General features: G+C 58.7%; 5 protein-coding genes across 68 annotated transcripts; 3 read left to right on the top strand and 2 right to left on the bottom strand.

The window, feature by feature from the left end:
* Nucleotides 1-235: 235 nt before the first annotated feature.
* CARMIL2 (capping protein regulator and myosin 1 linker 2) lies at nucleotides 236-14,420 on the top strand. 50 transcript variants are annotated; one of them, XM_082711815.1, is made up of 42 exons: nucleotides 534-629; nucleotides 894-1,043; nucleotides 1,414-1,528; nucleotides 2,465-2,619; nucleotides 2,854-2,948; nucleotides 3,042-3,092; nucleotides 3,318-3,380; nucleotides 3,486-3,610; nucleotides 3,740-3,831; nucleotides 4,019-4,089; nucleotides 4,201-4,274; nucleotides 4,407-4,482; nucleotides 4,562-4,650; nucleotides 4,772-4,866; nucleotides 4,944-5,030; nucleotides 5,106-5,218; nucleotides 5,321-5,398; nucleotides 5,532-5,608; nucleotides 5,704-5,808; nucleotides 6,006-6,075; nucleotides 6,217-6,298; nucleotides 6,402-6,498; nucleotides 6,594-6,651; nucleotides 6,791-6,963; nucleotides 7,144-7,306; nucleotides 7,387-7,488; nucleotides 8,533-8,661; nucleotides 8,752-8,865; nucleotides 9,011-9,171; nucleotides 9,258-9,345; nucleotides 9,554-9,709; nucleotides 9,830-9,896; nucleotides 10,355-10,584; nucleotides 11,421-11,521; nucleotides 11,604-11,970; nucleotides 12,051-12,173; nucleotides 12,921-12,957; nucleotides 13,121-13,192; nucleotides 13,292-13,513; nucleotides 13,633-13,713; nucleotides 14,086-14,163; nucleotides 14,254-14,420. In XM_082711815.1, the coding sequence occupies exons 4-42, from the start codon at nucleotides 2,580-2,582 to the stop codon at nucleotides 14,364-14,366; spliced, it is 4,215 nt and encodes a 1,404-aa protein (XP_082567941.1). In that variant the 5' UTR covers nucleotides 534-629; nucleotides 894-1,043; nucleotides 1,414-1,528; nucleotides 2,465-2,579; the 3' UTR covers nucleotides 14,367-14,420. The 50 variants fall into 50 exon arrangements, 44 of the variants coding, with proteins under 44 accessions (XP_082567943.1, XP_082567941.1, XP_082567977.1 ...); XM_082711851.1 differs by having other exon boundaries at nucleotides 14,032-14,163; XM_082711835.1 differs by having other exon boundaries at nucleotides 557-629; nucleotides 2,854-2,937; nucleotides 14,032-14,163.
* On the bottom strand, nucleotides 14,375-17,198 carry ACD (ACD shelterin complex subunit and telomerase recruitment factor). Of its 10 annotated transcripts, none has more exons than XM_082711863.1 (12): nucleotides 17,013-17,198; nucleotides 16,773-16,912; nucleotides 16,539-16,632; nucleotides 16,381-16,457; nucleotides 16,189-16,233; nucleotides 16,043-16,077; nucleotides 15,747-15,898; nucleotides 15,572-15,668; nucleotides 15,331-15,489; nucleotides 14,864-15,237; nucleotides 14,647-14,738; nucleotides 14,375-14,566 (listed from the first exon to the last, which is right to left on the bottom strand). In XM_082711863.1, exons 1-12 carry the CDS (start codon nucleotides 17,109-17,111, stop codon nucleotides 14,488-14,490), a joined length of 1,443 nt encoding a protein of 480 aa, XP_082567989.1. In that variant the 5' UTR covers nucleotides 17,112-17,198; the 3' UTR covers nucleotides 14,375-14,487. The 10 variants fall into 10 exon arrangements, with proteins under 10 accessions (XP_082567989.1, XP_082567992.1, XP_082567994.1 ...); XM_082711866.1 differs by having other exon boundaries at nucleotides 15,409-15,489; XM_082711868.1 differs by having other exon boundaries at nucleotides 14,864-15,228; nucleotides 15,409-15,489.
* Nucleotides 17,199-17,787: 589 nt separating this feature from the next.
* Nucleotides 17,788-19,672, top strand: PARD6A (par-6 family cell polarity regulator alpha). 3 transcript variants are annotated; one of them, XM_082711875.1, is made up of 3 exons: nucleotides 17,788-17,935; nucleotides 18,324-18,546; nucleotides 18,789-19,672. In XM_082711875.1, exons 1-3 carry the CDS (start codon nucleotides 17,885-17,887, stop codon nucleotides 19,541-19,543), a joined length of 1,029 nt encoding a protein of 342 aa, XP_082568001.1. In that variant the 5' UTR covers nucleotides 17,788-17,884; the 3' UTR covers nucleotides 19,544-19,672. The 3 variants fall into 3 exon arrangements, with proteins under 3 accessions (XP_082568001.1, XP_082568000.1, XP_082567999.1); XM_082711874.1 differs by having other exon boundaries at nucleotides 17,788-17,947; nucleotides 18,792-19,672; XM_082711873.1 differs by having other exon boundaries at nucleotides 17,802-17,947.
* A 179-nt stretch (nucleotides 19,673-19,851) lies between these two features.
* ENKD1 (enkurin domain containing 1) lies at nucleotides 19,852-23,266 on the bottom strand. 2 transcript variants are annotated; one of them, XM_082711877.1, is made up of 8 exons: nucleotides 23,237-23,266; nucleotides 22,904-23,003; nucleotides 22,609-22,803; nucleotides 21,906-22,078; nucleotides 20,821-20,946; nucleotides 20,554-20,717; nucleotides 20,316-20,452; nucleotides 19,852-20,217 (listed from the first exon to the last, which is right to left on the bottom strand). In XM_082711877.1, the coding sequence occupies exons 2-8, from the start codon at nucleotides 22,986-22,988 to the stop codon at nucleotides 20,057-20,059; spliced, it is 1,041 nt and encodes a 346-aa protein (XP_082568003.1). In that variant the 5' UTR covers nucleotides 22,989-23,003; nucleotides 23,237-23,266; the 3' UTR covers nucleotides 19,852-20,056. The 2 variants fall into 2 exon arrangements, with proteins under 2 accessions (XP_082568003.1, XP_082568002.1); XM_082711876.1 differs by lacking the exon at nucleotides 23,237-23,266 and having other exon boundaries at nucleotides 22,904-23,135.
* Nucleotides 23,267-23,363: 97 nt separating this feature from the next.
* Nucleotides 23,364-25,250, top strand: LOC309853606 (uncharacterized protein C16orf86). Of its 3 annotated transcripts, none has more exons than XM_082711880.1 (4): nucleotides 23,364-23,640; nucleotides 23,861-24,090; nucleotides 24,438-24,655; nucleotides 24,732-25,250. In XM_082711880.1, exons 1-4 carry the CDS (start codon nucleotides 23,533-23,535, stop codon nucleotides 25,166-25,168), a joined length of 993 nt encoding a protein of 330 aa, XP_082568006.1. In that variant the 5' UTR covers nucleotides 23,364-23,532; the 3' UTR covers nucleotides 25,169-25,250. The 3 variants fall into 3 exon arrangements, with proteins under 3 accessions (XP_082568006.1, XP_082568004.1, XP_082568005.1); XM_082711878.1 differs by having other exon boundaries at nucleotides 23,442-23,640; nucleotides 24,759-25,250; XM_082711879.1 differs by having other exon boundaries at nucleotides 23,568-23,640; nucleotides 23,840-24,090.
* Nucleotides 25,251-27,960: the final 2,710 nt, after the last annotated feature.

Raw genomic sequence — 27,960 nt, 5'->3', positions numbered from 1 at the left:
TCTATCTAAAGCATAGCTTTTTATCTCATTGTATATATGCAACTTGATTGAAAATTTTAAAGTAGATCAGTTTTGGATGGAAGGGGCCACGGAAAGTCCCAGTCTGATGGAGTAGAAACTTAGGAGGGATCCCTCGTTGCATAGCCCATGATGCACCCTGTGTGATTCCGTTATATATAAAACCTATCTAAATATAGGTTATACATATATAAGCGTTAAAGTACAGAAGCCGCTCCTCACTCGACAGCAGAAAACTTCGGATGGGGTGCTTGCCTGACCGGTCTGCCCTTCCCCACTGTTACAGCACAGCAGGTACTGGAGTCAAATTCTCCCTTAACACACCTGGACTCGTCCCTGTCCCCTCACCCCCCCACCCCCCGCCCGCTGCCGTGCAGCCCTTCTCTAGCCTGTGGTCTGGATCAGTCTTTGAAAACATCTGAGGGAGCCTTGTGGCCCCGGGAGGCGCAGTACGGCGCCTGCTCGGCCCCTCCTCCCACGCAGCTGCCGCAGGCGGGGCTTAGCCCTCCGGAGGCGCTTTGAGCATTTCCTGAGCGCCCACGGAGTGTCATGCCATCTAGAACACAGACGAGCTGAAGGCCTCTCCCCCTCGCACTGAGTCACCCAGCATGGTAGGAGCTGGGTCCCATGTGTTCCCTTGGACTCTGACAGACATGCGGTAGTCTGGTCACTGCCGCCCTGCGCAGCAGCAGTTCCGTGGGGAGCCCGGGAGCCCTGCCCCGGTTTCCCTGCCCACCGGGGTGTGCTCTCAGCAGCCCGTGCCCACCCCCACGGCTCTTGTCAGGGCAGGTGCCACCAGTGTCTTGCTCTCCTGGAGACGGTCTCCTCTGGCGGTGCTTGCCTCTTGTATTTCTCCTCGGAATCATTCTCAACAGGAAACCCCTGGCCAGGTGGATTTTCTCGTGGTGGGCTGTGGGGCCCTGGGGTTGCCGTGGCAGACATGGCGGGCGTGAGTCCTCCCAGAGTGCCAGGCGCTGCTGTGAGCCCTTAAACAGCATTTCATATGCTTACAGCAACACTTAGAGGTAAGTGAATAGCTCCAGCTTATGAACTGGAAGCCCAAAGAAGTAATTTCTTGAGTGCGGAACACCTGGCAAGATGGGGAGTCAGGCCTCCATTCGGGCAGAACCAGCCTTCTCCACTGACCGACCGCCTGGCCTGCTGACAGTGCAAGAGACCTACTGAGTTCTCATCCTAAAAGCAGCTTGTGGGTGCTCTGTGCTCTTAGGAGTCCTAAATCTTAACCCGAACTCTTCTTCCAAGCTGGGAGACATCAGAGGAGGACTGGTGCCTCTGTTTGCAAAAATACCTTCTCTAGCTGAGGCCTCCCACCCACCCTAGCCAGTCCCCAGCTGACTGATCACCTGACGGAGGATGTTCCCCCTTCTCTCCAAGCCTTGAGGTGGAGAGGGGCGGCTGGATGGGAAGGAAGCCAAGGGACCCTGCTCACCATCTCATCTATTCTACCTCTGCCCGGCTGAGCTGTGGGCAGGGCAGTGCGCTGTTCCTAGTAAGTGGAGTTTCATTGGATTGTAGTGGAAGAAAAAGAAATATTTCTTCTCCTGTGAACCCTCCATATTCTAGGTCCCTGGTCTTTCCTAGGGCAGCATGCTTCTGGTTAGCAGGACCCCACCGCATGACCTCCTGATCCCTCCCAGCCAGCAGAGGTCTGGGAGGGGAGCTAACCCCCATGTACCTGGCCTTTGCTCACCCCTCCCTGAAACCCTTGGGGTTTAGGCATTTAACCCAAGGCTGCCTCCTGAGGGTACTTCCACCTTCCAGCCTGCAACCAGCCTGAACCTGATAAAAGCTGAGGACCGTGTGCTGCAGAGAAGGGCGCCTGAGCCCATCTGGCATTTTTTCTGCCGTTTCCGGGAGGCCTGGCTGGCTCAGCTGGTAGAGCATGCGACTCTTGATCTCTGGGGCGTGAGTTCCCAGTCTCCGTATAGATTACTCAAAAAAAAAAAAAAAAAAAAAAAAAAAAGTTGGTGGATTTCCAAGGAGTTCACAGGCTCCAGGCTAGGAGCATCAGATTAGGTCCTTCAGGTTGTGACCCCAGTGTTGGGAGCGATTCTGGGAGATAACCGATGCTCGTTGCTGAATAGACGCCCCTCTTGGCCCCCAGTCCACTTCCCCAGCTGGGTTTTGGAGTGGACGAACGCGGGTGGGTCGCAGGGATCCCCGAGCGGGCAGCGCCCCCTGGTGCTCCCGGCAGGGACTGCGGCGCGGGGTGAAAGTAGGGGGCTTGGAACCGCAAGAGGCGCATGCTGCAGGCGTCCAACTCCTACCCCGTGTCTGCCCTGCCAGAGTAGCTCCTGCGCGACAAGAGGGGCGGACAGCTGGGACTCTGCCCCCCTCCTACGTCTCCTGGCCCGCGGAGGCTGGGGCGGGGAGGAGCCGGGCTGGGGGCGGCCTGGCAGGAAACAGCGCGTACCTTCCGCTGCAGGAGGAGCAGGTGGCTGCCGTGCGGGCCAGGGCCCCCAGGCTTCCTGTGTGCGCGCCCGCCCGCAACTGTTTCTCGTCGGAGCTCCTTGGGCCACCCAGCGGCCCAGCCTGGCCCCATGGCCCAGACCCCCGACGGCATATCGTGCGAGCTGAGAGGTAAGTGCTGGCCCTTCCCGCCTACTTGGCTCCAAAGCCAGAGCACACCCAGCGTCCGGGGACAGCTGCAGGCAGTGTTGTCTGCATCTCTGCAGAGCTTTGCGCCCCCACATCCACTCCACTCCTTCCTTGCTGGCCCATAGATGAGCCCAGGCCACAGGCCTGGTACACACCATGGGCATGCGTTGGCCTCCGCGGGAGGACCCAATCACCCAGCGGACTGCCATTCCACAGGCGAGATCACCAGGTTCCTGTGGCCCAAGGAGGCCGAGCTGCTGCTGAAAACCTGGCTACCAGAGCGGGACGGTGCTGAGCAAGGTCATGTCCTGGTATGGCAGGGGGCTGAGCGCGGGAGGATCACTGGGGCCCAGGCTAAAAGAGCCCCTGGCCTGTCCTGGGCATCAGACACTCCCTCCCTACAGGCATTGCTACGCTGGAGAGCCTACCTGCTCCACACCTGCCTCCCCCTGAGGGTGAGTGCCAGGGGCTGACTGCCACCTTCACCTTGCCCTCCAGCAGCTTCCTTGGTGAGGGTTGCGCCGGCCAAGCTGTCTGTTGTCCTATGGGCTCTGCCCTTCCCACAGCACTGGGCTCCATAGCGGGCGGGGCTGGCTCAGATCTTCCAGCTGCGCAGAGGACTGGGATCCCAGGAGCGTGGGGCTAGGGCCTTGGTTCCAGCTGATTCCAGCTCTCCACAGGTGGACTGCACATTCAGCTACCTGGAGGTCCAGGCCATGGCGCTGCAGGAGACACCCCCTCAGGTGAAACAGCTAGTGCCCCACTCCCGTGGCCTGCAGCCTGGTCCCCTCCCCCCGCCCCCGGCACCCACCCAGAGAGGGCAACCCAGCTGCCCTCCTCCCCACCAGGTGACTTTTGAGCTAGAGTCCCTGCCTGAGCTGGTCCTGGAGCTTCCGGGTGTGGCCGCTCTGGAACAGCTAGCCCAGCACGTCGCCGCCGCCATCAAGAAGGTCTTCCCTCGCTCCAGCCTTGGGTGAGGCCCAGTGACTACAAGGAACCAGCAGAAAAGATGGGCAGCAGGGGTGTGCTGGGGATGACACAAGTGGGTTGCCTCCCATCCCAGGGGTTACAGGTCGCTTGTCCCCTTCTCCCCGCACCCCAGGAAGCTCTTCCGGAGGCCCACATCCCCCTCCATGCTGGCTCGGTTGGAGAGAAGGAGCCCCTCTGAGGACACGGCGGCCAGCAGCCCTTGTGGTAAGGGCCAAGAGAAGGCCACCCAGGGCTTCCAGCCTACCCCCATCCTGCAGGCCCAGACTCCTGAATTGGGGGTCTCTGAAACTGATTGGTCACCCCAAATACAGCCACCACCCGGCTTGGCTCTGATCTTCCTCCTTCTGTCTCTCTCCTCCTCACCCCATTATACCCCTGGCACCTCCCCCAGGTGGCTTCTTGGAGACATACGAGGCTCTGTGTGACTACAATGGCTTCCCTTTCCGAGAAGAGATTCAGTGGGTGAGAGTAGGGCCCTCCTTGGGGGGCTCTGGAAGCATCTGATCCCCCCTGTGCATAGGGTCCCTTCCCTTTTAACCCCAAGCCAGTGGAAGACATCTTCTTCCCATCCAGGATGTGGACACCATCTACCATCGCCAGGGCTGCCGCAACTTCAGCCTGTGTGACTTCAGCCATCTGGGCAGTCGGTTTGTGGCCTGCCAGGGGCGGGAAGGGAGGACCCACATTCCCGAGCTGTGGCCTCTCCACGGAGGGGGATGTTGGGCCGAGGATCCGGCTGGAGGGCCCTGAATTCTGCCCCTGCCCCTTCTCCTACCCAGGGACCTGGCCTTGAGTGTGGCCGCCCTGTCCTACAACCTGTGGTTCCAGTGCCTCTCCTGTGTGGACATGAAGCTGGTGAGAATATAGGGGAGGGGAGGGGCCCAGGGTGGGGGGCCCAGGGTGCAGCTCACTGAGCCCCCACTCTGGTTCTCAGAGCCTTGAGGTCTCAGAGCAGATTCTGCACATGATGAGTCAGTCGTCCCACCTGGAGGAGCTAGTGCTAGAGAACTGTGGCCTGAGGGGGTAAGGGGGACAGGGTAGGGCTTGGGGTCAGGAGTTTGGGAGCTTGGGATGGGGAGGCTTGTGGCCGGGGAGGAGATGGGAATCCAGGGTCAGAGTTTCACGCCTAGGGTCTGGTCCCCAGAGACTTTGTCCGGCGACTGGCCCAGGCACTGGCAGGGCACTCAAGCTCTGCCCTCCGAGAGCTTAGCCTCACCGGGAACCTGCTGGATGACCGAGGTACGGCTGAACCTAGGGAACCCCAGGGAGCGGGTGCTGGAGGAGGTGACAGCCACACAGCCACCCCCATTCCCTAGGGATGATTGCTCTCAGCAGACACCTAGAGCATCGACCTGGAGCTCTTAGGAGACTCTGCCTAGCCCAGACCGGGTTAACTCCTCGAGGTAGGTGAGGTAGGCAGGGGGCGGGGTGGGGGTGGATCTCCCTGATTGGTGAGCCACTCCCTCCTCCGCCACCAGGAATGAGGTCTCTGGGCCGGGCACTGGCTTCCAATGTGGCCTTTGACACTGCCCTAACCCACCTGGACCTTTCCGGGAACCCTGGGGCGCTGGGGGCCTCGGAGGACAATGGGGTAAGTGGTTGTCTTTAGAGGCAATGATTGCGGGCAGTGGGATGTCAGGGTGCTCTTGGTGATGTGATCCCTGACTTCCTCCCACCGCCATCCTCCCATCAGGGCCTGTATAGTTTCCTGAGCCGTCCTAATGTTCTGACGTTCCTGAATCTTGCGGGCACCGACACCGCCCTGGACACTGTGAGAGGGTGGTCCGTGGGGGGAATCATCTGTAGGGCCGGTGGCCGGGCCCGAGGCCTGAGGGTAGACCGGGGTTTTGAGGGGGGCCGGGTCTCGGTCCTCCGTCGGTGTAGCCCACACCCTCCTCCCGCAGCTCTTCGCAGCACTGGCCCGCGGCTGCTGCACCAGCCTCAGCCACCTGGACGCCTCGAGGAACGTCTTCTCCCGCACGTAAGGGGGGCGGGTCCGGGCGTTGGGTGGGGGGAGACTGCCGGGAGCCGCCCTCCTGCGCCCGGAAGCCCACTCCTCCCGCTCGCCCACCCCAGGAAGTCCCGCGCTGCGCCCGCCGCGCTGCAACTGTTCCTCAGCCGCGCGGGGACGCTTCGGCACCTGGGCCTGGCCGGCTGCAAGCTGCCGCCCGACGCGCTCAGGTCAGTGTCGCTGCTCATGGCCACGCCCCCCACGAGTACGTGTGCGGCCACCACTCAGGCCGGGGCCCCCAGAGCTTCACCCTGCTCCTGACGCCCCCACGACCTGCCGGCGTCTTGGTCCTTCGGTCTTGGTATTCGTTCGCGCCGTGGGGCCCCCTTTCCCAGCTCCCGCCACTCCCTGTGACATCCCCTCCCAGGGCCCTTCTGGAAGGCCTCGCGCTCAACACTCATACGAGCGACCTGCACCTGGACCTCAGCGCTTGTGAGGTGAGCGCCGGCCCGAGACGTGAGCTGGCAATGGGTCCACGCGCCGAACGGGACTTCGAGGCGCAAGCGCCGGCCATCGGGCGCCTAAGTCTCGGCACCTGCAGCCCATTGGTCTGAACGTGCCTCACCTTCCACCCTCAGCTGCGCTCCGCAGGCGCTCAGGTGATACAAGACTTAGTGTGTGATGCTGGCGCAGTGAGCTCCCTGGATCTGGCGGATAATGGTGAGGCCGCCCCGAAACCCACCCTCCCCCCACTGCCCATCCAGCTCCCACTCCATGCCCACCCTTTCAGCCTCTCCTGATGCGTGACCGGAGCCACCCCTAGGTTTCGGCTCAGACATGGTGACTCTGGTGCTGGCCATCGGAAGGAGTCGGTCCCTGAGACATGTGGCACTTGGAAGGAACTTCAACGTCCGGTGCAAGTGAGCCCCTATCCCACTCCCTCCCGGACCTCAGACAGCACCCCACCACCTGCCACCTACCCAGGTCCTTCAAAACCTTGGCCCCTGCCCCACAGGGAGACCCTGGACGACGTCCTGCACCGGATTGTCCAGCTCGTGCAGGATGACGACTGTGTGAGTTCTTGGGACCATGAGGGAGCCTTCGGCAATAGACAGGCCCCTGTGATTCCTGCTCTGTCAGACCCTGGAACTTGCTCTGCTTGCTGACCGTCCATTCCAAACCCAAATCGCGCTTTCCACCCCCCTCCCCCAGCCCCTGCAGTCTCTGTCCGTGGCGGAGTCACGGCTGAAGATGGCTTCCAGCGTCCTGCTTCGGGCCTTGGGTACCAATCCTAACCTGATGGCGCTGGATATCAGCGGCAACGCCATGGGGGACACTGGCGCCAAAATGCTGGCCAAGGCACTTCGGGTCAACACAAGGCTCCGGTGGGCGGGGTCAGAGGGGGAGGGGGGCGTGGCCGGGGGTGCTTGCTTACTGGACTAAGGGGCAGCCGAATGTGGAGGGGCAAATGCTGGGGACCGGGGCGCGAGGTGAATGGACAAGCCAGCGGGGTTGGGTGGAGCCTTGTGGAGCTCCGCCCTTGATTGAAGTCCCGCCTGGCCCAGGTCAGTTGTCTGGGACCGAAACCACACGTCTGCTCTGGGCCTGATGGATGTGGCAGAGGCCCTGGAGCAAAACCGCAGCTTAAAGGCCATGCCTCTGCCGCTGAACGATATGGCCCAGGCACATCGCAGCCGCCCGGAGCTGACCGCACGTGCAGTGCATCAGGTTGGGTTCCTCACTCCTCCCCGCCCTTCTCTGTGCCGTGGCCCCGCCTCCTACCACTTCTCTATATCCCTTATGCGCAGATCCAAGCCTGTCTTTTGAGGAATAACCGTGCGGACCATGCCTCTTCCGACCGCACCTCCCGTCCGCAGCCATCGGGGCTGGTCTCAGACCCCTCAGAGCAGGTTAGTGTCCCCTCCCTCAACCTTGAGTAGGTACAGAAGATAGGGGATGGGAAGAACTGTGGTGCCTGGAATCGCCATGAGTTTGAGCCTCTGACTTTCTTGGGGCTAGAGTGCCTGCATTTGATCTCCAGGACAAGTCCCTCTTTTTGGTAGCTCCCCCAAATAACACCCCTGGATACCTTTTTAAAGCATTTAAATAGACTGTCCTGTTCAAGATGGGAGATATTTAAAAATCCTCCCTCAACTTCCCCCTACCCCCAGATGCTTGTCCCCCAACTGTGACTTCCCTTTCATAGGACTCTCCTCTGCACTGACCTCTGCTGGAGCTGAACCCAGCAACGTTTTTTCTGGCCATAATCTCCCTCTACTACCCTGCCTTTGTGAAATGTTCCCACCTATCCATTCCCAAATCCCACTTCTTTCTCAGGCTTTAAAGCTGAGGCATCTTGACCCAGACATCCTGTGGGGGCTCCACATTCTGTACACCTTCAAGTGACCTCATCACCTCCCACAAACTCTTCTCTCTACCCTAGAACCCATTCCTACTGGTGCTCATACACACCAAGTGTTGTGGCCAGAAGTTTGGGCCAGGTCTCTCCTGGCCACACTAGAACCCCACAGACTGACTTGGTCCTATCTCGGCTAACTGTCAAACACACTGCTCCTCGCTCCCACCCCAAATATCTGTTGCTTCCCTGGTCCTTAGTCCATGGCTCCTCACTCCCATTTCTGCCCCCCTCAGTCTGTCCTCTACGTGGCTAGTGAGCAGACTGAGCTTCTAAAACATAGAAAAGACTAACAGCTCCTTATTTTCCTATTCTGGACACTTAGGAAGTGTATATAAAGTCCCTAAAATGATCCAAAGGGGACACTTCATGCCCTCCTTGAACAGATAGGGTTCCTGAATGGCTGGCCTGATAATACTGGCTTCAGGACCTCACCCACCCTGATGGAGACCCTGGGCAGGAAGCAGTCAGAGTCTGGGAGGCTGGAGGGAGCTAGGATGGCACTGATTCTTGATGCACACCTCCCCCCATCCCCCAGGAAGTGAATGAGCTGTGTCAGTCAGTGCAGGAACATGTGGAGCTACTGGGCTGTGGGGCTGGGCCTCAGGGCGAAGCTGCTGTGCACCAGGCGGAGGATGCCATCCAAAATGCCAACTTCTCTCTCAGTGTGAGCACCCCTTCCCCACCGCTGCTGCAAGGACCCTTTCCCTCTTAATCGAGTGTCACCTTGCAACTCCTTCTCTTGCTTGGCTTCCAGATTCTCCCAATTCTGTATGAGGCTGGAAGCTCCCCAAGTCATCAGTGGCAGCTGCGGCAGAAGCTAGAAGGCCTCCTAGGACAAGTGGGTGAGGTCTGCCGCAAGGATATTCAGGTAAGATATTACCCTTGCCCCAGCCCCAGGTCCATATACAAGCTTAACCCCTATCTCATAGGTTTGGCTGTGATATCCCTTGTGTCAATGTTCTGTGGGGTTTGGAGCCTCAGACCACACTCTCCATGCTCTGGTCTTTGCCCAGGACTTCACTCAGGCCACACTGGACACAACAAGGAGCCTCTGCCCACAGATGCTGCAGGGACCCAAGTGGAGGGAGCAGCTAGAGGGAGTTCTGGTGGGTTCAAGGGGCCTCCCAGAGCTGCTCCCAGAACACCTGCTACAAGATGCCTTCACTAGACTCAGGTAGACTGGATGGGCCTGAGGTTGGACTGGATTGAATAGGACTGGGCAGAGATAGTCCATTAATCCTTGCTGTGTCTTGCTCTTAGGGATATGCGACTGTCAGTCACGGGGACCTTGGCAGAGAGCATTGTGGCTCAGGCACTGGAGGGGCTGAATGCAGCCCGGGATCGGCTGGTGAGGGAGAATTGTGCACGTGCTTGCACACGTGTGCATGCATGCGCGCACACACACACATACACAGAGTGACCTGGCCACTGCCTTGCAGGGGTTCTGTAATGTCTTTTGGGGTCATAGAGCCCAGGAGTATTTCAGAATTTCTTTAGGACCGATGGGACTATGGCTGAGGCCCAACTGCCCATCTTTGGGCTGCCTGGTATTGCAGGTGGAGAGTCTGGCTCAGCAGGCGACAGTGGCAATGCCTCTTGCCATACCAGCACTGGATGGAGGTGAGCCCAGCCCCCTTGGGCCTGGGGAACTGGAAGGTCTTTTCTTCCCTGAGGAGGTGAAGGAAAAGGAGGAGGATGAAGACAAACAGAAGGTATGTGGTCCTGGAACCCTGGCCCTAGAACTCTTAGATCTTCCCATCTTGTTATGAAGTGTGGAAAGCTGGGAGACATCCCTCCTGTGTCCCAACCTGAGTTTCTGCTCTTCCCACTAGGATGACAGTCCCCCACAGAAATGGCCTGAGTGCAGCCAAGGTCCTCCCCTGGTTCCCTCCACTCACAGTAAGTCAGGGTCTGTGGGGAAAGGGAGTTAAACAGGCCGGGCTGAACGTTCTCCATTAGATCTGGGAACCTGGACACATTCATTCAGTCTTGTGCTAGGAACTCCCTCACCCTTGATTAAGCCAGCCCAGGCCCTCCGTGCAATTTGCAGGTTGGGGTCTGCTACGGTCAGCATGAAACAGGACGGGAGCAGACCAGGAGCCGGACAGTGTCTCCATTCGCCTCCCCCGCCCCTTTCTCTACCCCCAGGATGCGCATGCTTGGCGGCCGCGCAGAGCCGCGCTGCTCAGGGCCGCGCTCAGCACCACGGACAGCGGTGGGGGGGGAGGGGCAGGGGGCGGGCGGCATAGCCGGGCCCCTCCCCGCGCCCTGGGCGGGTCCCCGGCTGCCCTAGCTCCGCTGCCACCACCACCTCCCAGGGTTCGCTGCTCGGTGCTCCTCTGGTGCTTTCCCCTTAGGTGCTGCTGAGGAACCAGAGCCCGAGCTGGCGGCTCCGGGGGAAGATGCGGAGCCGCAGGCGGGGCCTTCTGCGCGTGGCTCTCCAAGCCCCGCCACTCCCGGACCCCAGGCCGGCCTACTGCCTCGCATGGACCTGCCACCCGCTGGACAGCCCCTGCGCCATCCGACCCGGGCCCGGCCGCGGCCACGGCGCCAGCACCACCACCGGCCACCACCGGGGGGCCCCCAGGTGAGCGCCCTTCCCCCACTCTAGAGCTCGTGGAATTGGGGGGTCACAGTGGCTTTTCCGCTTCTCAGGAGTGATGACAGCTAGGGAAGTGGGTTTTAGGGGCCCAAGACCACCTGGTCATAGTGCCGTGCCTTGGTTTATTTCTGGCGTTTCCTCAGGCCGTTGTCATGCAGGGTCAAGAGTGTGTGGATTTCAGTGGGGGTACATCTCAGTTTTAGGACTGCATCTTGGGTTGGCCCTCTGCAGGGACGGATTTGTGAGGGAGGGTGTCCATCTTCTCCTCCCAGGGTTACTGAGAGATGCGGGGCCCCAGGCTGTGGGGACAGTCCTGCATCAAACGCAGGTCCAGTGGGTATTTACCTGGGGAGATGTGTGTGTGCTGGGTGCGGGTGGGGACAGTGGGCACGGGACAGAAGGCAGAGAGTCAGCTTGAGGCCCCCCAGAGGGTCTGACGCAGCAGCAGGCGCTGCCGAGCTGCCAGCAGGCCGGGTGGGGTGGGGGTGGGGGGTACTGCGGGGAACTGTTTGGAGCAGAGGGGGTGGCAAGTGGGAATGTGTGACCCAGGGGGCCAGTGGGTTCTCGCCTGTTGGTTCAGGGTGTGTAGGATACTCCATGGGACAAGGTGTGGGCTGGGTGTGTGTCCAGGGGCAACCACTGGTGAGGAGATACGTGAAACCAGCATTTCTGCCCACCAGGTCAACAGCAAGAATGACAGTCAGTAGCCCTTTAGGGTGACTCCAGCTGCCCAGTCCGGGAGTTGCCCAGGCCAGGCTGTTGGACAACGGGTGGAAAGAATTCATGGTTATGCTCTGCCCTGACCCTATGGTGTCCCCCAGGTGCCCCCAGCTCTGCCGCAGGAAGGGAATGGGCTCAGTGCCCGCGTGGACGAGGGCGTGGAGGAATTCTTCTCCAAAAGGCTGATCCAGCAGGATCGCCTGTGAGTGAGGGGCAGCTCTAGGGGGTGGGAGAGGGTGGGATGTCCCATGGGCCTTCCTACTCACTGCTGGCTGTTCCCACAGCTGGGTCCCCGAAGAAGACCCGGCCAACGAGGGGGGTGCCACCCCTGTTCCTCGTACACTGCGAAAGAAGCTGGGTACCCTCTTTGCCTTCAAGAAGCCTCGTTCAACACGGGGGCCACGGCCTGATCTAGAGACCAGCCCTGGGGCAGCTCCGCGTGCTCGGAAGGCGACACTCGGAGACCTGTTGCGGCCACCAGCCCGTCCCGGCCGTGGTGAGGAGTCTGGTGGGGCTGAGGCGGGCACCAGCAGCCCTGACCCTGCCCGTAGGAGCCGGCCTCGCTACACTCGGGAAAGCAAAGCCTATTCCATGATACTCCTACCTGCTGAGGAGGAGGAGGAGGAAACCCTGGGTACTAGACCTGACAAGGTAGGCCTGGTGACAAGGGGTGAGGGCTCTGCTAGGACTGAGGTGGTGGGCTCTTTCCCCATTTGGGCTTCTGTCCTCAGCGACGGCCCCTGGAGCGGGGGGAGACAGAGCTGGCCCCATCCTTTGAACAGCGGGTACAAGTGATGCTCCAGAGGATTGGCGTGAGCAGAGGCAGCGGGAGTGCCGAAGGCAAGAGGAAGCAAGTAAGTTGGGAAGGACACAGTGCAAAGTGAGGGGGCAGGTGACATGTGTCTTGTGGCAGTCTGTGGGTGACATATGTGACCAGAAGGAGACTCATGACAGCTCTATCAGGTCCACCCCCTCCTCCTCAAAATAGTTCTCAGCTTCAGCCTTTCCTCCTTCACGGCTTCTGCCCTGGCCACTGCTACCTCTTCCTTGGAGCTGGGATGGTCCTTCCTCTGTAGATTGAACAGAACCCAGACCTTGTCACCTGCATTTAAAATAGCAAATCAAGGTGCCTGGGTAGCTCAGTGGGTTAAAGCCTCTGCCTTTGGCTCAGGTCATGATCCCAGGGTCCTGGGATCAAGCCCCGCATTGGGGTCTCTGCTGGGTAGGGAGCCTGCTTCCTCCCTCCTCTCTGCCTGCCTCTTTACTTGTGATCTGTCAAACAGATAAATAAAATCTAAAAAATAAATAAATAAAATAGCAAATTCTCCCAGGAACATCCTCTCGGGCCACTGCCCTGCCTCCTAGTCCTGCCCTAAGGCCTCAGCCCCAGTGGTTTCCTTCATCTCACTGTGCTGCACCCGGTGCAGCTCGGTGCCTCGTAACATAGTCCTCGGTCGGGAGCTACTTCCAGCCTCTCCTCACCACCCGTGGGTTACATCAGCTTCCTCTTCACCCATCCCGGCATCTCCTACTGGACATGTACTGGCAGTTGCTAGAATGAGGGCAGGACTGGACTGAGTCTGACTTCGTGTTTCCTACAGAGCAAGGACGGAGAGATCAAGAAGGCCGGCTCGGATGGTAAGTGGGACCCTTTGCGTGGGCAGTACAGCTTTGGTGAGGGAGTTGTCCTTAGAGATAGTCTCAAGGCATTGGCTCTCCTGGGGGAAAAGGCAAAGAGGCCAGGTTTTCTTTCCCCTCATTCCCAAGGGCTGGTGCCTGAACCCCCAGCCCCACCTTGCAGGTGATATTATGGACAGCTCCGCCGAGGCCCCTCCCATCTCGATCAAGTCCCGCACCCACTCTGTGTCTGCTGGTAAGGGCCACCGTCTGTGTTGGGGAACATGAAAGGGTAGGCGGGGGGGGGTGGTGGTGGTGTTAGACTACGGTCAGGCTTATACCATTCTCCCTGCAGACCCCTCGTGCAGACCTAGTCCAGGAGGTCAAGGGCTTGAGTCTACTAGCTGGAAGACACTGGGGCAGCAGCTGAATGCAGAGCTCAGGGGCCGTGGTTGGGGCCAACAGGATGGTCCTGGGCCCCCCTCTCCTTGTCCCAGCCCCAGCCCGCGAAGAGCCAGCCCCTCCCCAGACAGCCTGGGTCTCCCGGAGGACCCTTGCTTGGGCCCCAGGAATGAAGGTAAGTGGGCACCCTAGGCCCCACTCCAATATGGGACTGGGGACCTTGACAAAGGGGAGGCAAGGGCTGGGGTGGGGGTAGCTGTCCAGAACATACCCTGATATCGTGGCCTCCCCTAGATGGCCAGCTGAGGCCGAGGCCTCTCTCAGCAGGGCGACGAGCAGTGTCTGTGCATGAGGACCAGCTCCAGGCCCCTGTTGGTGAGGGGGGACATGTCCCTGTGTGCTTGAGTGCAGGAGATGGGGGAGGGTAGACTCCAGGGCTCTGGTCTTTATCTGGAGGGGGCTACCAGTGATGTAGGGTTTGAGAAATCAAGGAGCCAGAAGGCCTGGAGCAAGGGTCTGACAAACCCTGCGTCCTAGCCCTGTCTCCATCTACAGAAGAGCAGCTTTTGCCCCGGGGGTCGGGCTGTGTGTGTGTGGGGGTAGGGTGTGGCAGGGGAGGAGGGAGGCACTGAAGCCAACAGTGTGAGCTCTGGAACACACACACTGGAGGTGATGGAGACTGCATGGGAACAGGCAGCAAGACCCTAGCAATACAGCTCCCCCCTGCCAAGTCTTTATGTCTCTCAGAACGGCCCCTGCGGCTGCAGCGCTCCCCTGTCCTCAAGCGGAGACCAAAGCTTGAGGCACCTTCATCTCCAAGCCTAGGTAAGAGATGGCTGGGGCCAGCTGGGAGTGGGGGCAGGACAGCTTGGTCCAGTCTTGACCCCCTCCCCTCCCTTTTTCCTTCCCTTGCAGGATCTGGCCTTGGAGCCCAACCTCTGCCCCCACAGTCTACAGAGCCCTCCAGCCCTGAGCCAAACCCACCCTCCCCAGCCACAGACCAAAGAGGCGGCGGCCCCAACCCCTGACTCTCTCCTTTTCCTGCCGCATGAGATTATTTTATTAAAAAACTCAAAGGAGCAGAGCGTGGAGCACTGTTTGTCGATCCCAGGCCTGGATCTGTGTGCATATATCCTCCCCCATGATCCCTCACACCTGGGTTAGCTGAGAATCTGGCGGCGGTTCCATCAGAAAGTGCAGGGCCCAGGCCACGAGCTGGGGAGGGAGCCTGGGAAGAGAACCATGGCTGTAGGTCAATGGGGACAGGGACTGGTGAGTGAAAGGGTAGGGGCAGCCCTAAGCACTCACCTGGCGGCTTGGACCTGGGCACAGAGGGAGGTGCAGGGTGGCTCGTACCCATATTGGAAGGCAGAACCATCACGATGCCGCTTTGGAGGGTCCTGAAGATGGTGTGGTATCCGGAGAGGGCCAATAAGGACCCCTAACCCCATCTAAGGCTACTCCTCCACCCCTACTCCCAGCTCCACTCAAGGCCTACCCCATTCTACTATCCATGTATGCTCACCCAAACAGGGCTGGACTCCAGGGCTCCCGGGGTGCTTTTTGTCCTTGGAGAGTGCTTCCAGTTCTTGGGGGTCAACCCTTGCTCCTTGAATTCCAGGCTAGGTTTCTGGGCCCTAGTCACAATGGCCTGATGTGGACTGGGTACATAGCCAAGGGGTGTCAGTGTTGGGGTGCAGCTCAGGAGTGGGGAACTGGGAACATGGCTAGGATGTGGGGAGCCAGGGGGCAAGGGGCCAGGGGCTGAACAGATGGCTGGTACAGCCTGGACACTGCCCTTTTGCGCTGGGTCTGAAGCAGCCAAGGACAGGGAAGGCAGAAGGCTGATGCTGGCGCTGCTTTCCTCCGAGGACACGTGGCTGGATAAAGCTGGAGTTCCTGGGAAGGAGGGGACTGACTGTGGGCACAGCCCTCTCAGCTCAGTAGCCCATGAGTTTAGGGAAGCCTATAGGGACTGTGTTCATCCCCTACCTGGGTGTGCAAACTTTTGCAGCAGCCTGGGAACCTGGGTGAGAGCAGTGAATGGCTGTGGCCCGAGCACCCCCTTACCTGAGGAAGTAGGCGAGGAAGGAGAAATGAGGGTCAGCGATAGGTCCTGCAAACCTGGATCTGGTGGAGGCAGCTCAGGGCCTGAAGGTCAGGGGGAGCTTATTAGCAGTGTGGGTACTGGGCCCCCAGGTACCCTCCTCTTCCCCTCTCCAGTCCTCCACACCTGGTGCTCTCTGACCTGGGCGCAGAGAGCTCAGAACTCGCTGGTCATTCTCAGAGATGTGCAGCCATGAGCTGAGGACAGTGTACACAGCTTCTCCCTGGGGGGCATAAAGTCTTAGCACAGCCCTTGCTCAACTCCTCATCCAGACATTCCCCAAGGGAAGCCCCAGACTGACCGTGGCCCTATGGCAGGAGGAGGTCCAGCGGGTGAGGGGGGGTGCTGTGCAAGGGCCTGTCAGCATCAGACAGCTCTCAGCCAGATGCACTAGTGCCCCCCGATGCTCCTGGTCCTCTTGCACTTCATCCAGAAGTTGGGACAGTGAAAGTCCTAAAGGCAGGGGACGAGAGGATGGGCCAAAACTTAAAGAAGGGAAGGGTGGGTAGAGAGAAGAGCTTACTAAGGAAGCAAAAGATAGTGACCGAGGATGTCATTCTATGGGCGTTAGAATCATTGACCAAACACTGTAAGTACCTGCACTGGGGGAGATGGACTCTGAAAGGTGCTCCCTAAAGAAACAGAGAAAACAAGGCTGAGGAACAATCCTGAGGCCTGTCTACACAGATCTACCATCGCCTGACACAGCCACACTTGGCCGAAGAGTCCAATTCCATACTCACTCCAGACAGTCAAAGAGCTTTTTCTGCACATCCGGGTCCTGGTTGCTGGAGGGCGGGAGGAGAGTAGTAGGCAATGTTGTTACTAGGGGCCTAAGCCCTCCTCCTCAAAAGACCTGTGCCAAAGGCAGTCAGGCCTGTTTAGGGAGAACAGCTGAGGCGGGGGGGGGGGGGGGGCGGTTTGGCATCACTTACCAACCAATCACCCGTTCCCGGCGCTGCTCTGCAGGCAGCAGGCTGAAGCGATCCACCTGGAGGTAGAACTCTGCGGGCTAAAGGAATTCAGTGGCAGGTGTTAGGAGCTGTCACGGAGTCCTGCTCATTAACCCACCCAAGCCAGCCTCACCACTCACCGCGCCACCTTCGGCGACTTGGACGCGGACCCCACAGTCCTGCAGCAGCAGCAGCCGGCCTTCTGCCCCTCGGAAGCCGAACTCTTTCTCCTCCCTGCCACAAGCACGACCATCACCGCCTTAGCCCCCTCAAACACAGCCCTGCCCGCCTGCGGCCCCGCGCACCTCCGGCTGAGGCCTCGCGTTCTCTCACTAGACTCGGGATTTCCCCAGTCCCCGCGCCGCGTCTCTCACCAGTCCGAGGCGTTCAGGGCCTCCCGCGTCACTAGGCACCGGACACTGTGGGTCCCGTCAGACACAAGGAGCGCCGCTGCTACGTCAGAGGGGTCAGGGGCGTGGGACGGGCCCGGAGCCTCGGCCTCCTCCTGTAACACCTGACGGCGTCGACTGGCGTCAAATCCACCACCCTCGGGCCCTGCCCACCGCCCTCGGGCTTTGCCCTTCTCCGAGCCCTTTAGAGTGGGGAGGGTTCACCTCGAGCAGCTGCCCCGCCTGCGGACTTGAGAATGCATCTGACCCCAGGATCAGGTCTCGAATCCAAGGCCGCAGGACCAAACTTCCCAAGCCTGCCATTCCCGCAGCAGCCCCTAGCAGAAAAATACCATCCCGCGTTTCCCGCGGACGCCGGGGCCCCGCCTCTCGTCGGAAAAGGAAGCGCACAGTGGCTGGGCGGGACCTAAGGTCGTGGCCCCGCCCATAAGCGTGCCCGCGCGTGCGCACGATTCCGTGTTGTTCCGCGCAAACTCTTGGGTAGAGTGGATACCCACCTACTTGGTTTTACCCTGGTGTCTCCGAGAAGCGGCTTGGCGTTCGGGCCGTTCGTTGAGATTACCATGTCACCGGGAAGGATGGAGAGGGAGGGATTTGGGGCTTGAGGCTGCGGTCAAGAGTGGTCAAGCGAGTTGGCTCAAAAACACTTCAACACCTTGTGAACTCGCGGAGCTCAGCAAATATTTATCGCTTTTTCCTCTTCTAAAACGTGCAATCATCTAACGTTATAAGGCCAAGGGAAATAATAATACACAGACAACAGTCAATAAATATCACTTCCCTCACCCTCCCCTTGGATTGGCCAAACCCCTCCCCCAGACTCCGGAGACTCGCGCGCCATAGCGTAATGACGTAAAGACACGCGAATACGCCTCCGCCCCCATCTCCGTTTCCTAGGAAACGTGGACTCCGCGTTCCACTCTCTGTCGCTGCCCCCTTGACGTCATGGTCCAGAGGGGAGGGCGGGGCGAGTGCTACCGTCAGGGGCGGGGCGGCACGAGCCGGCCTGCCGGGGCTGTGCACCTGCGCCTCGGCGGGCCGCCTGGGGCACCGTCCCCGGCCCGCCCGGCCCCACCATGGCCAGGCCGCAGAGGACTCCGGCTCGCAGTCCCGACAACATCGTCGAGGTGAAGAGCAAAGTAAGGGCCCCTCTGGCCCCGGCTCCGGCCTCGGCCCTAGGCGCTTCCAATTCCCTTATTCTCCCCTTTCCTAGCTTTAGTCCCCACCACCTTTTTTCTCGCCTCCATCATTCATGTCCCATTCTCCGGCTTTTCCTTTCACCTTCCTCCATCCATCTTCTTTCCACTGCCGGCATCTAAAGTCCCTCTGTGGCCTTGTTACCTGGAGGGCGGGGAGAAGACCTTGGACAGCGTCCCTTGTACTGGAGCTGAGGTCTGGGCACAAGGCTGCAGCCTTAGCGACAGCCTTTTCCGACCTCTAACACCCTTAGACCCGTGGTGGGAAAGGGCACGGGCTCCGTCCTGACCCCTCCTTTCACCCACCCCCTGCCTCCAGTTTGATGCTGAGTTCCGACGCTTCGCCCTGCCCCGCGCTTCGGTGAGTGGCTTCCAAGAGTTTTCGCGGTTGCTGCGTGCAGTGCACCAGATCCCAGGCCTGGATGTGCTGCTTGGCTATACAGATGCTCACGGCGACCTACTGCCCCTCACGAACGATGACAGCCTGCACCGGGCCCTGGCCACTGGGCCCCCACCGCTGCGCCTGCTAGTACAGAAGCGGGGTGAGGAGGATGGGGTACAGTGGGCAGCCTCTGTGGGGTAGAACACCAGGGCAGAGCTACAAGGGTTAGCCCATGCCCAGGGTGTCCAGGCTTCATTCTCTGCAGTTCCTGCCCTTGGTCTGACCTCCAACTAGTGGGAAATAGTTACCATACCCCTTTCCCAGGCCTGGGCATGAGGGAAAAGGGCCCATGTGGGAGAACAGAGTCTCTGATCTCAGCACCCACCCACCCCCCTCCTGCAGCAGAAGCTGACTCCAGTGGCCTGGCCTTCCCATCCAACTCTCTGCAGCGGCGCAAGAAAGGGCTTCTACTTCGGCCAGTGGCACCCCTGCGCACCCGGCCACCTCTGCTGATTAGCCTGCCCCAAGATTTCCGCCAGGTTTCTTCAGTCATAGATGTGGACCTACTGCCTGAGACCCACCGACGGGTGCGCCTGCACAAGCATGGCTCCGACCGCCCCCTCGGTTTCTACATCCGAGATGGCATGAGTGTACGTGTAGCTCCCCAGGGCCTGGAACGGGTTCCAGGCATCTTCATCTCCCGCCTGGTACGAGGGGGCCTGGCTGAGAGTACAGGGCTGCTGGCAGTCAGTGATGAGATCCTCGAGGTCAATGGTATTGAGGTGGCTGGGAAGACCTTGGACCAAGTGACGGACATGATGGTCGCCAATAGCCACAACCTCATTGTCACTGTCAAGCCAGCCAATCAGCGCAATAATGTGGTGCGTGGGGCATCTGCGCGCCTGACAGGGCCTCGCTCTGCTGGGCTTGGGCCTACTGAGGCTGATAGCGATGATGACAGCAGTGATCTGGTCATTGAGAACCGCCAGCCTCCCTGTTCCAATGGGCTGTCTCAGGGGCCTCCATGCTGGGACCTGCGCCAGGGCCGTCTACTTCCTGGTGCCCGCAGCTCTCTGCCCTCCCTGGATGATCAGGAGCAGGCCAGCTCTGGATGGGGGAGCAGCATGCGAGGAAACGGTAGTGGCTTTAGCCTCTGACAGGCAAGGATGCAGCCCCTCGCCACTCCAGGCTGCTGGGACATGGCAGGGACCTCCCCGGTGGGGGTTTCTAGCCTGCTTACAGAACCCTCTCAGTCTGGGGAACATTAAAGTTTTTCTACAAGTGCAGTCATCGTCTTTCTGTGTCCCAGCCTTAATGTCCTTCGTGGTTTCACGGTTTTGCCTTCTGCCATGGACACAAGGCAGTAGTGATAAGGATAACAGAGAGACCTTCCCGCAATTGAGCAGCAGGAGGGACACCAGGCTTGGCATTTCTAGGGTAAGAAAAGCTCTTACAGAAACAATCCTCACTGTGTACAAAAGGTTTAATTTGGACAAAGAGGCTGAGCTGGTCCTTCTACATCCACCAGTGGCTAGGAAGAGTGCTCTGGGGATACTGCCCACCCCACTCTCCTGTCTTCAAACTCCAGTCCATGATGGGGCCTCCTCCTGCCTTTGCAACTGTGTGGCCATCCCCAGTGAGGACCCACACAACTACCCCCATAAAAGGGCTCAGGCATCCATCTTCACGAAGACCTTGGGGCGGGAAAAGATCTTGATGGCTTCCTCTACCTGCACCAGCTTCCGGTCCAGCTCCGCACGGTGGCCCTGGGCCCTGAGTGAATCTGCGCCAGCAGGCAGCAGCACCAGCTCACGTAGCAACTGGCTCTGGCCTACAGGGGGCCCAGGGACAGTAAGTGCTGGGCAGGGGTGCATGGTCCCCACTAGGCTCCCTGTCCACTGCTCCCTTATCCCTTGCCCACGAACTCACTCTGGAGCAGATTGCTCAGGGTCTCCAGCCGCTGATTCTCAGGCATGCGAGTGTGGCCTGGGGGCATGGCAGGGTCCGGCTGGCTCTGCTGACGGGCCTCGGCCTCCCGCCGCCACAGATCCCTGCGTTCCAACAAGCTGCAGATGCACAAGCTCAGAGGTGATGGTCCCAGGGGCAGAGGTCATCTCCCACCCTCCATAGGCACCCCTCACCCTGGGTGTTGGGCAGTGGGACCTACTAATGAGGCACATGGCCCTTCTGCGTGGTGTTGTAGTGCTCCTGGGCTTGCCGCTGCTGCTCCAGCACTTGTGCCAGGACCTGCAGTGAGCGGGAATGCCTCCGGGGGGCCCTCTTGGCAGTGCGGGCATTGTGGCTAATGAAGTCCACACCCAGGCCTGGCCCCTGCAGGACATGGCAAGCAGGATGGGGCAGACAGCACTGTGATGTGCTCCTGGACCCCTCAAGATCGCTGCCCCCCTCCCCCAGCTACCACACTTTCTCTCACCTTAGCACTGGGGCCTGGTGGGGTTAGCTGAGGACTGGGGACACGGGGTGGTGGCAGCCCAGGGCCACAGCGGGAGTGTGCCCGCAGGAAGTGGGCAGGCTCTGTTCCAGAGGCAGGGCTGGGCTCCTGGAGGGCAGGGCATAGCAGAGGAATCAGGCAGGCTGAAGTCAGTCTTAAGCCACCCATACGAGTGAGCTTCTGTTCCTTCTGCCTGTGAGGATATTTATCTCCAGCCCTAAGGGCCTCTTCCCTTTTGAAGAAACACTTCTATCCATGAGCACTTAAGTATGTGGGTGTCTCACATCTCTAGGAAAACAACAAACCACCCCTCCTTCAACCTGAGTCCTGACTCTGGCTAAACCATTCCCTTTTTCTCTCCTTCCTGGCCAAGCTTCCTGGCTCTGTCCCCACCAAGGTCATTCACAGCTGGCCTCCAAGCCCTCAAAACCAGAGTCACTTCCCTGGGCTCACTGTCGTCAGCCTAATCCTCAATAACTCCTGGGTCTCTCTTTCCAGATCCAGACCTGACTCTCCATCTGTTTCCTGGGCATACTCCCAGCCCCCTAGGAGTCCCACAAATGCTTCAGTTTCAACAAATTTGCATATGACCTTACTGTCTTTTCTCTCTATCCTGTTCCTCCCTCTGAAGACTCTGGATACAGAAATGGTACTACTGTCTACCAAAGAACCCCACCACTGTACCCCTGCCCTTCACAACACCCATAGAAATAAAGGGATCTTTTATGATGTGGGTCTGGCTGACTTCTAAGCCCAGCCTCATGCTCTTCTCCCCTGTACACAGCATACCACTGCCCACACTCCCTCTAGTCTTAGGACTTCAATCTCTAAATTTCCATCTCGGTAGAATGTTGTCTTCCATTCTCTCCTTGCCTAATTCCTACTTGCCCTTCAGGATCCCCCAGCCATCACCACTTCTGAGGAAGCCTGCAGCACAATCAGCCATTTCTTAGCCCCTGGTACCCTAGTCCCCTGTGATTTTCACCCCTCCCCCTAACTCAGATTTGAGCATAACTGCCTGTCAGTCAACAGGATAAACAATGCTCGTGGCTCTCCAAGTCAGGTACCTGTAGCTGGGCCTTGACCCGGGACTCCACTTTGTCATATTTGGGCGAGCGCCACAGAGCCTTCAGGGGCCTGGGCTGTCCCTGCTCCCGGGTGCGCTCCTGCTCCTGGAAGCGCCTCTGGATCTCCCTGATCCGCTTCAGGTTCTCCTTCTCATGGTCTTTAGGGTCCTTCCCTGGGAAAAAGATGTTGCCAGACTCTACCCTACATACAGCCCAGGAGATCCAAGTCCCATCAGGTCAGACATTGGCCTGCACCCTGCCTCCTACAGAAAGATCTCCCTGACCTCACCATCTAAGACAGTTTACACATCACTACATTCCCTTCCTGACAATTACCTTCTTATGTCCTTGATTACTCTCTACATTTTTATGTGAAGTACACCATGAATCACTTTGTATATTATATCCATCTCTTCACTTGTTTATTGTTTTTCTAGCACCTACAGAGCAGGCCGCAGTAGTCACTCCACACACAAGGTTTTGCTGATGCATGAATTCATTAAGCTGAGCTAGGGTTCCTGGGAACTACTTCATTCAGTCCTCTCCTGTGAGGAAGCAATGCATTTCTCCCTCCTTTTACAGTTGGAGAAAATGACACTCAGAGAGGCAAAGCCTGAGTCCAGATCTGGGAAGGAGAAGCAACACTTTTGATCTCAGCGTTTGACCTCATACTCACTTCAATGCCCCTTCTGTACGAACTTACTCTTTGGAGAGGCCCCTGGACCTAGGGAGATACCCCCGAGTTGCAACAGCACTCCCCCGACGCCACGCCGGCCTCGCTCCAGGATCTCTCTGGCTCCAGGACCTATGCGGGGGCCGCGCGAAGGGGTGGCTTCCAAGTCGAGGTCCGAAGTCAGCAGGTCCAGCTTCAGCGCATTTCCCTCAAGGCGTCCTTGGGCTGACAGGCCAGACGGGGCGGAGTGCGGAGCTCAGTAGTGGAGCAGAGCCAGAACCTCGCTTGGGCCTCGCCCCGCCGCGCCGCCCCATACCCAACTCACCAGAGGCCGGCCGGCGGTAGTAGTCAGGGCAGACTGTAGGGTCTGGGGGTATGGGCCCCGAGATGCGGGACGGGCCCTCGCACATGCCGCCGTTGCTGCCCTGCAATAGTGCACCGAGGCCTGCTGGGCTGCGCATTTCTTGGCCCTGGCCCTTTCCTCAGCTCCAGTGCCTTCTCCCTGGTCCTGGACCCAGACCCTGACCCCGGCCTTGCCCTCCATTCCCGGTCCCCGCCGCGCAGCCCGACCCCGCCAGCCCTTGCCGCCTCCGCTCCTAACCCACTTCCCTGCCCGGTACGCGACCCCTTCCTCGAAACACTCGGGCAAGGAGCTCACCGTAGCAGTTTTGCCGCCGACTGCTGCAACCCCACGGGCTTGCTGTTGCCAGGCAACAGTAGTTTCCGTCCTTGAGGTCAGGGGCCACGGCCCCCTGGCGCAAAGCCTTCTGGGGCTTGTAGTTCCAGCTGAGAGTGGCGCCGAGCCACCGTCAGGTTCCCTTCCCACTCGCCTGCCCTTGCTGGCGGGTCTCTGGGGTCAGGGCCCGGTCCCCGGGGTCAGCGCCAGGTCCCCAAGGCCGGCCCCTCGCCGTCCTCCCCGCAAGCAGCCTTCGAAGAGGCGGACCCCGCGCAGCCATGGCCTCAGCAGTGGCCGAGAGACGGCCAGGGGCCCAGGAGAAGGCAGCCGCGGGGCCGGCACACCTCGCGGAGTCGTCGCCTGGTGGCCACGCTCAAGGCTTTGAGGTGACCGTCAGGCTGTGTAGTCTTCAAACACTTGTCCGCGGCGCTCTAGGAGGCCAAACTCTGTGGGACGCCCCCCTAACTGTCAGGACAAGCTCCATGGGTCAGGGAGGGACACGGGCCGGTTGGTGCCCTTCCTCTGCATTTGGTGTTTCTCAGGTGTCTCATGACTGATCCCCTGTATCCTTTGCTTGGTGACCAGTTACCTATGTGTCACCTCTAGTGTCCAGTGATGGCCGACCCGTGCCTGGTACCAGCCTATGAGGCCTGCCGGACAGTGGGTGAAGACAAGTGCCCAACAGGACCAGTCTCAGAGCCAGAGGTCCAGGAGGAACAACTCAAGCTGGAGGAAGAGAGGCTTAAGCTAGAGGTGGAGTCACTAGAGGAGAGAGGTCCCAGGCCTACAGCCTCCATTGTGAAGGCCAGTCATGGTCCGAAGAGGAAGCCGGTCAAGTGAGGGAGTTTTCAGAGGGTCAGAGCTGCTGGTCTTCAGGAGGGAGTTGGGAGGGCTCACACTCGTACAAAGTGCACCTTATCCCCTGCCACCACCATCTCTCCTCTATCCCCCTGTTCCTGAAGAGCCCTGGCATTGGGGGTGGGGGGAGGCATCCAGGGGAGGAGTCTCAAGGCCTTGTAGGGTACTGAGCTCACAGAAGCTCTAGTCCCCTGTCCAGCCCAGAGCCTCACCGACCAGGAAAGGGACAAGAATCTAGGCCCCAGGTGGTGGACAGGCAGGGCTATTCCCTATGGTTAGGGCACAGGAGGCTGGAGGCTGGCTCCTTAGGCCTCCTATCCCCCAGCCTCCCAGGGCCTAGTCACCAAGCCCATCCTAGGGCTGAAGCAGAGATGCCACACGGGCTGCCACTGCAGAAGGAGGAATCGGAGAGTAGCCAGAGTGAGCCCTTACCATCTGCCAAACAGCACAAAAAAGCCAAGAAGCGCAAGAGTCTGGGGACTCCAGTGCTTCCAGCTCTGGCCAGCACGGTGTCTGCACCTTCAGAGACCTTGGGGCTGGAGCGTGAGTGGCAGCCCCTGGGCCTTCCTTTTTCCTCCTGCCTGATGGGACCCTGACATGGCACAGCTTGGTGTTCCAGCCCCTGCCCTGACCCGGGTCTTTGCAGGAAAGGCCCAGCGCCTGCGGCCCCTGTACCAGTACATCAACTATTGCAATCCGGAGCTGAATCAGGCAGGGGAGGGGGACAGGGAGGCCGAGGCAGAGATGGAGACGGAGTTGGAACTGGCCCTGGTACCCGAGGAAGCAGGTGTGGAGCAACTGCAGGCCTTGCTGCCTGTGGCAGGTGAGCTGGCCTCGGGCCTCACTTTGCCTTGTCCCAATACATTGGTGTCCTCCACCCATGCTCTGGGTCCCCTGGGAGAGGAGGTGGGAGAGGAGCCTGGGTGTGTGTCCAGGTTGGGGGTCAGCAGCCACCTCAAGGCTGAGGTGGATAAGTCAACCCAGGTGGACATTGACAAGATACTGAGTGTTTGCGCCGCCCCACTTGTACCTCCACTCTCTCCTCAGTACAAGTGACTTTCCTGCCGCATCCCCCACCCCCGCCACTGGTGGCTCCCCTTCTCCTAAGTCTGAACCAGAGCAGCAGCCTAGGCCCTGGGTGGAGGGGAGAAGTTGGCCCTTCTCCCAACTTGGGACCTTGGACTTGCTGAAAATAAACATTTTTCCTTCTCTCAGACTTTGTGATTTCACAAATAAGATGGCTGAAGAGAGGCTGGGAAGGTGGGTGCAGGGTGTGAAGCCTGACTGGTCATCTGGAAGACCCAAGAACTTGACAAAAGTACAGGTTCTTGGGCAAGACCCCAGACCTAACCAAATCAGAATCTGCAGGGGTGGAGCCTACTTTTGTGCATTTAAATGCTTCTCAGATGAACCTGAAGGTCAGACAGAACAGTGGGGATGTAGAGGGAGGTGATGATAAGGAGAAACTTGGGGCGGAGAAAGGAAAGGGATGGCCAGGTCACAGCAAGCAAGTGCTTGGCTCTTCTCCCTGTCTCCCAGGGGAGCAGTCTGCATTTGGTCTGACCAGGAGGGTCCAACACTTAAGGTCCCCCATTGAGGTGTCCGAGTTCATCTGCCTGCCCCAAGAGTGGCATTTTCGGAACACTAGCCACTTACTGGAGGCCTCAGCTGGACCAGACTTTGCCTGTAAGGTGGCCCCGCTAACAGAGGCATTGGTGCCTTTTTCCTGGCAACCAGGGGGTAGTGGAGGATGTGAATGTTCTCCCTGAGCCTTGCAGACAAGCCATTGGATAACCACAAACAGGCAAAAGCTTAAGTGGCAGCCAGTGCTGGACATTTTGGAAACCCTCATATCCTGCTGCCTCCTCGTCCTCCTGCATGTCCTATATATACCTTAATGTACCTCATAGACCTTAAATGTAAGGATTTCCAAATTAAATGAGTAACTTTTCCCTCCAATATGCTTTTTTCGCCATGTTTCATCTGCACGACTGTTCAAGCCAAAACCATGGGTGTCGCCCCAGAGCCCGTCCTGTTCTTCGCTTATTCTTTACTTCTGCAAGCTAATCAGGCAGCAAATCTGGTGTATGTGCCCTGTAGGCTGAGTCTCTCAGATCCTATGTTCAGCACCCCGGTCCTGGGACAGTTATCTTCAGGCGAGAGCACCCTACTCTCCCTGCTTGTGGTCCCCTGCCCGACGAATCCACCCAGTGATCCCGCTGCACACCCCCCTGAACCCGATCTGTTGCTTCCCTTGTAGCATCTTGCACCTCTTGCCCCAGATGCCTTAAAACTGTTCAGTGGATTTAAGTCCCGGACCAGCCACATCTTTACGCTCTCCACATGGGGCTTCCCCTGCCTAAAATGCCTTTATTCCTTTACCCCTCCACCTGCCTATTGCGCTCTTACCTTGAAGACGTGGGGGAACTTTGCTTCTACCACCCAGGCTGTAGCATTTACATAGCACTGCTGCTGTGGGTTATAACTGTTTTCGGGACTAGACTGTGAACTCCCCAAGAGCATTTGTCATTGCATTGCGCCAACCTAGCAGAGGGCCCCCCCTGAAAAGGCACAAAGATAAGGAGGCCAAGGTGGGGAGCTGAGGAAGCTGCAGAGAACAGGTCAGGATCTGAAAGGCTGAGGCCATCCAAAGTCCAGAACCATGTTGGGGATCCCTTGAATAATGGCCTGGCAAGATCGTTGGGATAGGGTGGGCAGGCCCAGGTGGAAGCAGGAAGAAAATCGGCATTGTCCCAGGTTGCTTCCACCTTTACAAGTCACTTGAAAGACCTGTATTATTTATTTTTTCTGCGCACACTTTATTATTATTATTATTTATTTATTTTTAATTATTTCTGCTCACACTTCTCCCCGGGTAGCGACCAGACCACCCCAGAAGATACTGTCCACAGGGACCATGCAGACCAAGTCTTGTCCATAGGGATGAGTATGGATTCTGCAGGATTTTTCAGAGGTAAAGGCCTCTTTACTCTTACCCCAACTCAGCTTGGGGCACCTGGGGGGCTCAGTTAGCCAAGCATCCGCCTTTGGTTCAGGTCATGATCTCAGGGTCTTGGGATTGAGCCCCACATTGGGCTCCAGCAGGGAGTCTGCTTCTCCCTCTCTGCCCCTCACCCCACTCATGATCTTTCTCATTCTGCTCTCTCAGATAAATAAAATCTTAAAAAAAAAAAAAAAAAAGTTAACTGAGCTTGACTGCCTCACTTCATGGCTGAGGAAGCAGAGGCCTTGAGTGAAGTGGCTTCGCATGAGATCACACCCCGGACACCAGGGACACTGTCCTTTCCTGAACCTTGCAGATCTGGACCTGACGACTCTGGCTGAGGCCTGACCCAAGAAGGCCGAGTGTTTGAATTGTGTGGTGTCCAGAGCTGCAGGTATGAGCCAGGCCAGCACTGATGAGGAGATCCCTCTCTTCTGTCCCTCCCTTCCAACAGGTCTTGTCGGAAATACTCAGAACTGATCTACATTTGCAGGTCTATTTCCTGGCAGGTTTTTCTAAGCAGGGTGGATTAGAGTAGCCACAGAAAGAACAAGTCACTACTAATGTTCCTAAAAGCTCACCTTAGGGGCGCCTGGGTGGCTCAGTAGTTAAGTGTCTGCCTTTGGCTCAGGTTATGATTCCAGGGTTCTGGAAACAAGCCCTACATTAGGGTCCCTACTAGCAGGGAGTCTGCCTCTCCCCCAAATAAATAAAGTCTTAAAAAATAAATAAGAGCTCACTCTAAGGGGGAAACGCTGAATGTAATACAAGGAGACAGGTGCCACAGAAGAGCAGAGGACCAAAGCTGTGGGACTTCAGTGGTGGGAAGAGCTGCCACTTTGCC

This window comes from Mustela nivalis (assembly GCF_964662115.1).
Source record: "Mustela nivalis genome assembly, chromosome: 18".
In the NCBI taxonomy this organism is placed as follows: Eukaryota; Metazoa; Chordata; class Mammalia; order Carnivora; family Mustelidae; genus Mustela; species Mustela nivalis.
Note: the sequence above shows the minus strand (reverse complement) of the source record. Positions and strands in the feature narration are given on the sequence as shown.